The sequence below is a fragment of the Onychostoma macrolepis genome, chromosome 02, assembly GCF_012432095.1.
Source record: "Onychostoma macrolepis isolate SWU-2019 chromosome 02, ASM1243209v1, whole genome shotgun sequence".
NCBI classification, from domain to species: domain Eukaryota; kingdom Metazoa; phylum Chordata; class Actinopteri; order Cypriniformes; family Cyprinidae; genus Onychostoma; species Onychostoma macrolepis.
The window spans coordinates 5,047,552-5,058,529 of record NC_081156.1 but is presented as its reverse complement, the minus strand read 5'-3'; the positions used below and the strand labels follow the sequence as shown (position 1 = coordinate 5,058,529).

Here is a 10,978-nt window from a genome sequence, read left to right as displayed (position 1 = left end):
TTATGGATATACTGAAATTTAAGTCACTATATAAACTGAAAATCTGTGTGGGATTTGAATATGCACATGTTCAGTCAAATGGCATGAAGTTGTCAGTGACTTGATTTGGCTTATATTAAAATATTTTAATGAAATTAAGTATTTTACTCACATAAAGCTGTCATATTGTCACAGTTATGGTTGTGTTTTATTCAGTTCTTTCTCTCGTGCCCTGTTTAGTTTCAGTTAGCTTCTCGTGTGTTCCCTTAGTTGTTAATCTCCTTCACCTGTCTACCCCTCATTAGTCTCATTATTTAAGTCCCGGGTCGGGTATTGTTTGTTCATGCCGTGTGTTGGAATACCTGTTCTCCTGTGGATTACTATTAAAAGGACTGTTTGAACTATCTTCATCATATTGTGTAACGTTATGGTTCTATCTGTAATTCACTTTTTTTCTTTATTTTACAAAAGTAGCTCATGCAGTGGGCAAAATGTTTTTTGTTTTTGGTATGAAGAAAATTTTAAAAATACATTGGTAAGATGGTTTGGAAGCTGCTGTCAGAGAAGCAGATATTGAGAGTGTCAATGGGACTACAGTTACTTCACTATCTGTCTAATATGTGACTTCCCGGTTTGCACCTTGTGAACCGAAAGCTATTTTTATCCTCATTTTATCAAGGTTTTTGCTGTTGAAGACTGCAGGGCAGCTTTGGGCCTGTCTAGGTGTTACAAAAAACACCAAGTGACCTAATTACCTGTAGCTGGTAACAGATTCTGTCTGTAGTCTTGTCATTGACTACGTTTACATGGGCATCAGTAATCTAATTATTTACATTACTCTGAATAAGACAATTATGATTAAGGTGTTTACATGAGTTGCTTTTAGAATAATCCTTTCATGTACCCGTTTTACATGTTAGAGATACATAGATCGATTAATGCGACGTCCAACCCAGAATTTCACGTATAAACATATAGTTCGTCTTCGTGATGATGCCATATACAGTTTTGGGTGTTTCATTTTTAATTTTATGAAAGCTTCAAGTGCAGTTAATTATTTGTATGTGCATACATGTCTTAATCGAAGTAAACACTAATCGAATTATGACTTTAGCCGGATTAAAGTCATCAAAAATCTCTGTTTACATGGTAGACTCTTAACCAGAGTATTGTCTTAATCGTATTAAAAATCGATAAAATCGGAGTATTGATGTCCATGTAAACATAGTCAGTGTGAATATCACAGCAGAAGTCAATATTCACACAGAAGTTCTGCTGAGCTGTCTCAGATACAGCCATTATAGAAATTATATCATATACTACCATTTGAAAGTATGGAGTTGATTTCTAAAATGTTTTTGAAAGAAATCTTTTATACTCGCCAAGGCTAAAAACAGTAATATTGTTAAATTCCTAAAAAAATAAATAAATCTTATTGTAACGGGGCTGACGAGACGAGAGGCGTGCGGATCCATGTGCAGGCTTTTATTTACAGGCATGGTCAAAGATACAGGCAGGGTCGAAACAATGGCAAACAGGTATGGCAGAGACAAGACAGAGTAAACTTAGGGCAAGCGTGGGTCGACGATCAGCGAACAGTATCCAAAGGGCAAGACAGGAGAGGGAAACCAAAACGTCAGCGATAGTCCAGGCAGGGGAAAAACACAATCCAACAAAGGCAAGGCAAGGCTAGGCTAGGCAAGGAAAACTAAAGGGCTCTGTAGGGCAGCGATAGTGCATACGATACTCGGCAATGAGGGAGAGAATGTCCAGGGTTGAAATAGTGTGTGTGATTAGTGATGCTGTGTGATCAGGTGTGCGTGTGATTGGTGAGATGGCTGATGGGAAATGCGGTCCATGTGATGTGTGGTGTGAAAGTCCATGTGGTGAGCGGGTGACCTCTAGTGGTGAATGAACGGGCGTGCAGACCAGATTCGTGACAGAGCCCCCCCCCCAAAGAGCGGCTTCCAGACGCTCCACACAGTCTATAATCAGGAGGGAGGTGGAGCGGAGGCGGAACAGGGGGAGGGATGGAGGGCCAGGTCCTTGTGGCAGCGGCGTGATCTGGGACCGAGGTAGAGCCGGCAGAGCAGGAAGCCAGGGCAGAGTGGACGGGACTGGAGCCCACCAGGGCGGACCAGACGGGACTTGAGCCCACCAGGGCGGTGAAGACCACCAGAGCCAGACAGCAGACCACCACGGCGGCGCAGATAGAACAGTTGGAGCAGATAGAGCAGGAGCCCACCACGACAGGTCAGGAACCCACAGCAGAGCCTGGGAACTATGGAGAATAAAGACACAAGGAGGAGACAGAACATGCACAGACACGGACTGGGGTAGGGAACACAGGAAGTTCATAGTTCGTTTCCATAGCAGGGACAGGACAGAACGAGAGTTCATTGGCGGCCTCCATAGCCGTGACAGGACAGAACGAGAGTTCATTGATGGCCTCCATAGCCGTGACAGGACAGAACGACAGTTCATTGGCGGCCTCCATAGCCGTGACAGGACAGAACGAGAGTTCATTGGCTGATACCGCTGACACCTCTGGAGGTTCTGCGGCGGTTGCCGCCACCTCTGGAGGTTCTACAGTGGTAAACACAGGACACAGGGAGAGTTCAGTAATGGTTTCTTCGACCGTAACACAACAGGCTGAGAGTTCATTGCTGGGCGCCACCACCATACGAGGAGCTGAAGTGAGCACCGCCGCTTCGGGAGGTTCTGCAGCATGTACCGCCACCTCTGGAGAAACTGCAGCGGGTACCATCACTTCAGGGAACACGGCAGTGAGCGCCACTACCTCAGGAGGTTCTGCAGCGTCAGCCGCCACCTCTAGAGACATCATAGTGGACGCCGCCACCTCTGGGAGTTCTGTGGTGGTGTATGCAACCCAAACACACCAAAATGCGATCCCCATCAGGGGAAGCGTTTCAGACAGGGGAATCAGTTCAGGAACAGGAGGGTTAGAGTGAGTGAGTTTGGGGATACCAGCTGTGCGTGCAGACACCAGCGGTGAATCCCTCACACTGGATATCAGACTGGGATAATGAAAGACTGACCTTGATGATCTGGGTGTGTCAGCCCGGATGTGACCCGACTCTGGAAGGTCAGCGGAGACGTGCTGCCGTGACTCTGGACGGTCAGCGGAGACGGGCTGCCGTGACTCTGGACGGGCCGCCGTGACGGGCTGCCGTGACTCTGGACGAGCCGCCGTGACGGGCTGCCGTGACTCTGGACGAGCCGCCGTGACGGGCTGCCGTGACTCTGGACGACCAACTGTGACTTGACTGGGCTCTTTAACAGCAACTGTGACTTGACTTAGCTTGTGAAGATCAGCTGTGACTTGGCCTGATTCGTGACGATCAACGGTGACTTGACTTAGCTCATGAAGATCAACTCTGACTTGGCTTGATTCGTGAAGATCAGCTTTGACTTGGCTTGATTCGTGAAGATCAGCTTTGACTTGATTTGATTCGTGAAGATCAGCTGTGTCTTGGCTTGATTCGTGAAGATCAGCGGTGACTTGACTTAGCTTGTGAAGACCAGCTGTGACTTGTCCTGACTCGTGAAGAGAAGCTGTGACTTGATTTGGCTCATGAATGGCAGCAATGACATGACGGGGTGTTGTTGTGGCCGCCATTTTGTGAACGGGCTCTGGTGCGTCCGCCATTACCGTCATAGACTCGGTGTCGCGTTCCTCTTCCACGACACCCACAGTAAACAGAGAGTTAGAATACAGTAAAGCATAGTCCATACAGTCTCTCAATCGGACATTAACTTCCGCTCCGGGTAACCGTGATTTAATTGGTTCATTGAGTCCAAAACGGAATAAATCTATAAACAAAGTTTCATCATATAGAGGAACTTGGTATATTAACTCACAGAATTGTTGAACATAATCCTCAATCAATTGATCTCCTTGCCGTAGACCTAGTAGCTGGTCGACAGGGTCCATACCTGGCCAGGGTTCCCTAGAAAAGCCGCTGGATCCTCGTGTGGCCGAGTATTCTGTAACGGGGCTGACGAGACGAGAGGCGTGCGGATCCATGTGCAGGCTTTTATTTACAGGCATGGTCAAAGATACAGGCAGGGTCGAAACAATGGCAAACAGGTATGGCAGAGACAAGACAAAGAGTAAACTTAGGGCAAGCGTGGGTCGACGATCAGCGAACAGTATCCAAAGGGCAAGACAGGAGAGGGAAACCAAAACGTCAACGATAGTCCAGGCAGGGGAAAACACAATCCAACAAAGGCAAAGGGCAAGACAGGAGAGGGAAACCAAAACGTCAACGATAGTCCAGGCAGGGGAAAACACAATCCAACAAAGGCAAGGCAAGGCAAGGCAAGGCAAGGCAAGGCAAGGCAAGGCAAGGCAAGGCAAGGCAAGGCAAGGCAAGGCAAGGCTAGGCTAGGCTAGGCTAGGCTAGGCTAGGCTAGGAAAACTAACGGGCTCTGTAGGGCAGCGATAGTGCATACGATACTCGGCAACGAGGGAGAGAATGTCCAGGGTTGAAATAGTGTGTGTGATTAGTGATGCTGTGTGATCAGGTGTGCGTGTGATTAGTGCAATGAGTGATTGGTGACAGCTGTGTGCGTGTGATTGGTGAGATGGCTGATGGGAAATGCAGTCCATGTGATGTGTGGTGTGAAAGTCCATGTTGTGAGCGGTTGACCTCTAGTGGTGAATGAACGGGAGTGCAGACCAGATTCGTGACACTTACTGACCCCAAACTGATGTATAAACATTTCACAAAATTATTTTTCTTATTTGAGTGGATATCTGAGTAAATTCTAATTTATTTGTTTATAGCCAATTGCATTTCTCTTTCATAATCAGTTTTGTGACAACAGTTCAATTAAAAATATAATAACCGCCATTATGTATAGTAAATATTTTTGTGCTTTCTGCCAAAAACATTTTTTTTTTAAATTGTCACTTAAATTTAAATTGACTTTTCCCATAGAGTTGAACTACTGTGTGACCTGTTTGTAAATCCAGGCTGCAATTAGTGTGCTTAATTTTGGTTTGGATTAAACAGGACTTGCTAATTACATTCTATATTAGCAAAATAATAAATAGATAAATAATAAAATTCATACTGGTGCTAATGGGTACCTTTAAATGTTTTTCTGCCTTACATAACACAAACATAACTGAAAGGAAAAGGCAGAAAAGTGCCAGACTGTCAGATTTTGCTGTTGGCTCATAAGCACCTGCCAGGAGCCAAAATGTCAAAATGACCGGTCAGTTTCACAGCTGAACTAGGCGAAGGCACAGCTAGGTCAATGACAAATAAGAAGCTAAAAAATGCCAAAAATTCCCAGACATGAACACAGTTTATATTTTAAATTAAGGCCGAATTTATAAAATCATTTAATTGTACACTGTAAAAAAAAATTGTTCCAAAAAGTTGTTTCAGCTTAAAATAATTTGTTACCCTGCTGACTTAAAATTTTTAGTTTAGTAAACTTGAAATTTTAAGTTACACAATGTTAATTTAAGGGACAACTGGAATATTTTAGTTGAATAAACAAAAAAATTTAAGTCAGCGGGTAACAAATTATTTTGAGTTGAAACAACTATTTTTTTTTTTACAGTGTAAATGCTTTAATCCTTCTTACTGAATGATATTGGCTGTTTATTAGTATTCATAAAGCACATATTAATTCCTTATTCTGCATGACCATATTTTAGATTTATTGAGTCGAAACTCATAGTTAATAATTAGTTAATAGTGAGAATTGGCCCCCAAACTATAGTGTGAACTATTCTTCTTTCAGGATTGTGCACTTTGTGTATCAGTATGCAAAATATTGAATTAAATTGAATTCAGAGAACTATTATAGGAGAGATGAGGTCAGGACACAATTATCAAAATTGTGCTATTTCAGTAATATCATACCATATCAAAAAAAAAAAAAATCAACATAAATGTTTCGTACCAAAAAGTAGAGAAACAAGGCTAAATGTAAACTTTCTGTGCATTCATTTTACTTTCATGTTTAAATAAAATGTACACAAATTAGTTTTTGTTTAATTGAGTTGGTGACATAAAAAAAAAAATAAGATGTCAAATAAATAAATGCCAGAAAAGCTAAGTACATTTTCCTCTTTGTATGATATTATATAGCTATATAATGCAATGCATACTGTATCCATGATGACTCCAACAGGTGAAGCCAAAAAAATATTTATATCTATTATCTTAACATTTATGCCGATTGTCTGGCATTTCTGCAGCTTTGCTAATTCAGAAATACTGTTGCATAGAACTGCACACAACAGTACTGCTAATAAGGATCTATAACCACTTTTTACACTGAGGTGCACAATAACAAACGCTGAACCAGTTCAATTATGACAGATAATCATTACTAAATGTGTTACTAAATAGCAAATGTAAAAAGTATATCCTGAGGAATCAAACTTTGTTTGATCTTGATACAACACAGCTTGAGGAAAATACACATTGACTAATGAATAAAAGCACACAAACAGCAGAAAACCATTTCACTGCTGAAAACTCAATCGAAACCATAAGCCTCTGCACTATTTCCTAAGCAATAGCTGCGAACAGAATGTGAAGGTCTCTTTATGTGGGTCCGTCCACATTGACTCTGGTAACAGCTGCAGCAAAGCAGCGCTGAAAGAGCCACTCAGGGTCAGCGGGACGGTTTTCACACTCCAGTTTGTGGTTGAGGAAATGTTTGGGACCCTGAGGTCCAGTAGAAAGGCTGGGCTCAGATGCTGAGTCAGATCCTAAAAGGATAGTAAAGACTATTAATGTCTGTAGAGTAAACATTTTAAGGTCAGAGCCTTGTATTACAGTGTAACCAACACAGTCTCACTCCCAACTCGTCACATACTGACGCTTGGTCAGGAACCTTTAGAATCGCTTTTTGACGTGCAGGGTCCTCTATTGCTTTAAATAAGAAACCCTTAGCGTCAATATGCTGACGCAAAAGGCGTATCGTCATGATTAAATTATATATTGGGCAATAATATTGCCATTATTGCATATAAATAAAACTGTTGTGACACACCCCAACATATATTACATTATTTACACATTTATGAGCACATAACCCAACCCCTGCCCCTAAACCTACCATTTGTCAATAAAACACAAGATATAACAGGCAGATACAACTACCGTCATAATTTATAAAAAAAATAAAATAAAATAAATAAATTATTTCAAGTATTTTGAGGCAAAACGATTGATTTGTGAGAGGAATAGACGCGATCGCCATCTCCGTCCGCCGTGAAGCTCTTCCTGTGTGCCGTCTCTGTGTGCAAATTCAAAAAATGCCGTCAGAAGAAGTCTTAAGTTAGCAATTGGCTCTTGTGTGTCTCGTGACCGATTGCGTAGTGCTACGGGAGTATCTTTTTGAATGAGATGCATGTGAGCGCGTTAACGGAGCGGGATCATTTTCAGCGATTAAAACCTCATGTTTTACTCTCTTCTTCGCATAAAGATATCGTATGGCTTCAGAAGACCTGAAATGCAACACGACATGTCTGTAATGCTTTTATACTGCTGGCTTATGGTTGGTTTTTGCAATAAATACCTGTGACTGTACTTTTATTTGCCTGTTACGTGTTTTATATTGTTCAGAAGTGGGTAGGTTTAGGGTAGGGGTGGGGTTACGTGCTCCAATGAAAGTATAAATTTATATAAAATTATTTATATTTAATACAAATGCATGAAAACCATTAAATTAAGACAAACAACTGAAAACAATGGAGGACCCTGTGCGTCGAAGAAGTACGCTAAAGGGGTACCTTGAGCGTCAAAAAGCGACGCCAAGGGGTCCTGACCAAGCGTCAATATATGAGGAGTTGTGAGTGAGACCGTGTTGGTGTAACAAGCTGAAGTTCAAATCAATGGAAGTGAATAGAATAGCCACAAAACATAATATGCATTAAATAAATTTTAGTGTGTCAAAATCACTTACCTTTTTCTGTCTAATGTTTTATCCAAATGTACAACTTTGTTGGCATGCCAATGAAATGACATAAACCCTAAAACCATAAAATGATGATTTACACTGTTTTACAGTGCAAACACAATACAATAAGAAGTGCTTTTATAAAATGATGGGCAGAGCTGGCTAGATTACTTAGAAAGCCTCTATAACCTGAATATTCCTTCAATAGAATTACAATTTCATGACTGCAAATAACAGCTTCATCACATATCTGTAAAGGACATCCACCTACACTGATTCGGCAGTACATTGAGATGGAGGAAGATCATGTATAATCTAACATCCAGCATGTGTCACTACATCCTTTTCAGTGATTCTGCCATTCATAGATCCATTATGGCCCGGTGTGTGACATTAATGCCATTGTTCCTGTTTCATTCATTATTACTCTGTGGATATGGATGTTCTGACCTGGCACACTAAGGTTGAGGCCATTGTCCCTGCGACTGGGTTTGGTGACGATGAAGAGGTAGCAGAGAACACACACGGTGATGACGAAGACTAACAGGACCACAGCTGCAATGGAGAGACCAGCCAGAGCTCCAAAACTGAAGAGACAATTGACAAACCACTGATGAGAGCATAGCAGGATGCTTGGCACACTCTACATTTATTGCTTTTTCTCTATCAAATATTTAAGTAATAGACATGAATTGGGTATTATTCACCTGTGAAAACTGCTTTGAAATTGGACACTGTGTTACAATGGAAATGGGACTGTACAACCTTTTAGCGGCTCTTCTCCTTACTGGGCAGTGTCATGTTTTAAAATTTACTGCTCAATTTTATAATCAAATTGTTTTCCATGATATTTTGAGTGCATACATTTTCCTTTTCTTACATTTTCATTCATGTATGACTGAAAAATATGCATTACAGCAAGTGGTAATAACAGCAAGCAGTAAGTGGTTATTTTAAGGTGTCCTCCTTACACACTTTACACTTACTATTATAAAAACAATTAGGCCTAATTATTCATAATTACATGCAAGTAACTCTAAGCCAAACCCTAATCCTAACCCTAAGCACATATACTGATAAAAATGACACTTCATAAAAACAAATGTAATTTCTACATTAAATAATTTAGTTCAGGCAAGAATTTAAAAATTAAAGTAAATTCTAAAGTTTGAACTTATAAGTATATTTTACTTGGAATTGTTTGTTATGTTTACAAGGATTCTTTAAGTAAATATCAAAGTTATGATCCCGTTTTTCCCATCATGCACTGGGGCATGAATAATTAAAAAGGTTCAATTTGTCACTGTTTTTTAGTTATATTTACACTGTTCTATGGTTGCTTTTGTTGTTAGGTTTAGTAACTTACTGTTTTGTGACATCTGGAGTTGATTTTCTACTCAAAATGACCCATTCATACTCGAACACTATCCACTGATTGTCACCGTCATTGTGTACGGTGTACCAAGTATTGAGCTCTCTGAGTTCATTTGAGTAACAATTTTTTTTGAGTGGACATATTATCTTAAAAGGATAACAAACTGTCTACATGTTTACTTACATGTTTGTAAGTGAATTGCATGCTTCAGTAGCATGGTTGTTTCCCAGTGCTACATTGTTTGAGTAAAGTTTAGAAGCCATGACTGAGTGAAATGTACTTAAGTATTGCAGTTTTAACTTAAAATAATCAAGTAAAAATTACTCATCAAACTCTAACTGGCCATGTTAAATTTACTTATTTACTTTGCTAATTTTACCTAATTTAGCCAAGTAGATTTGACTTAATTCAGTACTTACATTGTAAATTTACTTATTGTTTTTTTTCAGTGTACACTGTAAAAAGTGATAAGTTAACTTAACTTAAAAAAAATTGAGGAAACCTGTTGCCTTAACATTTTTAAGTAAATGATAATTTAAAAAAAAATATTAAATGATTATTTACTTAATAATTTTAAGGCAACGGGTTTCCTCAGTTTTTTCAAGTTAAGTCAACTTATCACTTTTTACAGTGTAGTAAGTACATGTAGTTAATTAATATTACTCAGTACTTAAATATATAATTACACTGTAACAATGACACCTTAGAAATATGTGTAAGCCAGCAAGTTTATGTTAAAACGGTGTAATCCAAAATCACGCAAAAACATCAAATTCAAAAATGAAAAATCTTAGATTTAAGCCTAAATATCGTTGAGTCAATTAATTAATTGATCCAGAGTTTATTCCAATAGACATCACTTTTCTAATATATTAATATTAGATTGAAAAATATGACACTGTGGTTAAATTTCTCACATTTGTAACTAAATCCACTGTTTTAGACAACGGATCTCAAAAGAGACATGCTACTGTAGAACTTCTAGATGTGATTTTAATAATGATTCTCCAACAAATTTTGTCCGATCTTAACAAAATTTCAGTCAGATTATAAAAATCCCCCAAAAAAAAAAAAATCATACTGTAAATGCAGCAATAATATTATGTATTACATGTATAATAATAAAATGCATCGTCTTCATAAGATATTATGTAATTGAAGCAGCACCATAAGAAATCTTTGAATACTGTTTTGTATTTGTATTATTAAATTGATTCGGGGTGTTTAACAAATCAAGAGATTTTCTCTTTATACACCAGCCTAAATATTAAATAGACTAGTTCAATATCGTGTATGGAAGCTGATTAAGCAGTGTAAAATTATTAACTGCTGTACTGTCTTATATAGCCATTTATGAACTGCTTGCGTCAGAAAAAGAAAATTTGTCGAAATTTACCTGAGCCACCACATATATCCATATTCATAAGGGAAAAAGCTGTTGGGATCATCACAGCAGTACTTCATATCATTAAATCCACAGCAGAAAACCGCTCGAGCGTTACTGTCCGCTGTGGGACAGGAGAAGCCCTTCACGAAACCCCTTTCTCCGCTACTGTAACTCGTACATATCGAGCTCATGATGATGCCGGGACACAACTGTCAAATGCGACGTATTACTTCAATAACAAAGCAAAACTAACAATCCTCGTAGAAATTCCTGGACTTTGTTTA

At 39.5% G+C, this 10,978-nt stretch overlaps 1 protein-coding gene across 1 annotated transcript; it reads right to left on the bottom strand.

The window, feature by feature from the left end:
- Positions 1 to 6,572: 6,572 nt before the first annotated feature.
- On the bottom strand, positions 6,573 to 10,885 carry LOC131531752 (protein shisa-like-2A). The gene is made up of 3 exons (XM_058762783.1): positions 10,704 to 10,885; positions 8,383 to 8,519; positions 6,573 to 6,739 (listed from the first exon to the last, which is right to left on the bottom strand). The coding sequence occupies exons 1-3, from the start codon at positions 10,883 to 10,885 to the stop codon at positions 6,573 to 6,575; spliced, it is 486 nt and encodes a 161-aa protein (XP_058618766.1).
- Between the last annotated feature and the right edge of the window lie 93 nt (positions 10,886 to 10,978).

Bases quoted from the DNA above. Each gene is read 5' to 3' on its own strand.
- LOC131531752 (XM_058762783.1), bottom strand. From the start codon at position 10,885: ATGAGCTCGATATGTACGAGTTACAGTAGCGGAGAAAGGGGTTTCGTG. The intron at 8,520-10,703 runs GTAAATTTCGAC...TTGTCTCTTCAG, and splicing joins GGATATATGTGGTGGCTCAG to TTTTGGAGCTCTGGCTGGTC. The intron at 6,740-8,382 runs GTCAGAACATCC...CTATCCTTTTAG, and splicing joins CCTCAACCTTAGTGTGCCAG to GATCTGACTCAGCATCTGAG.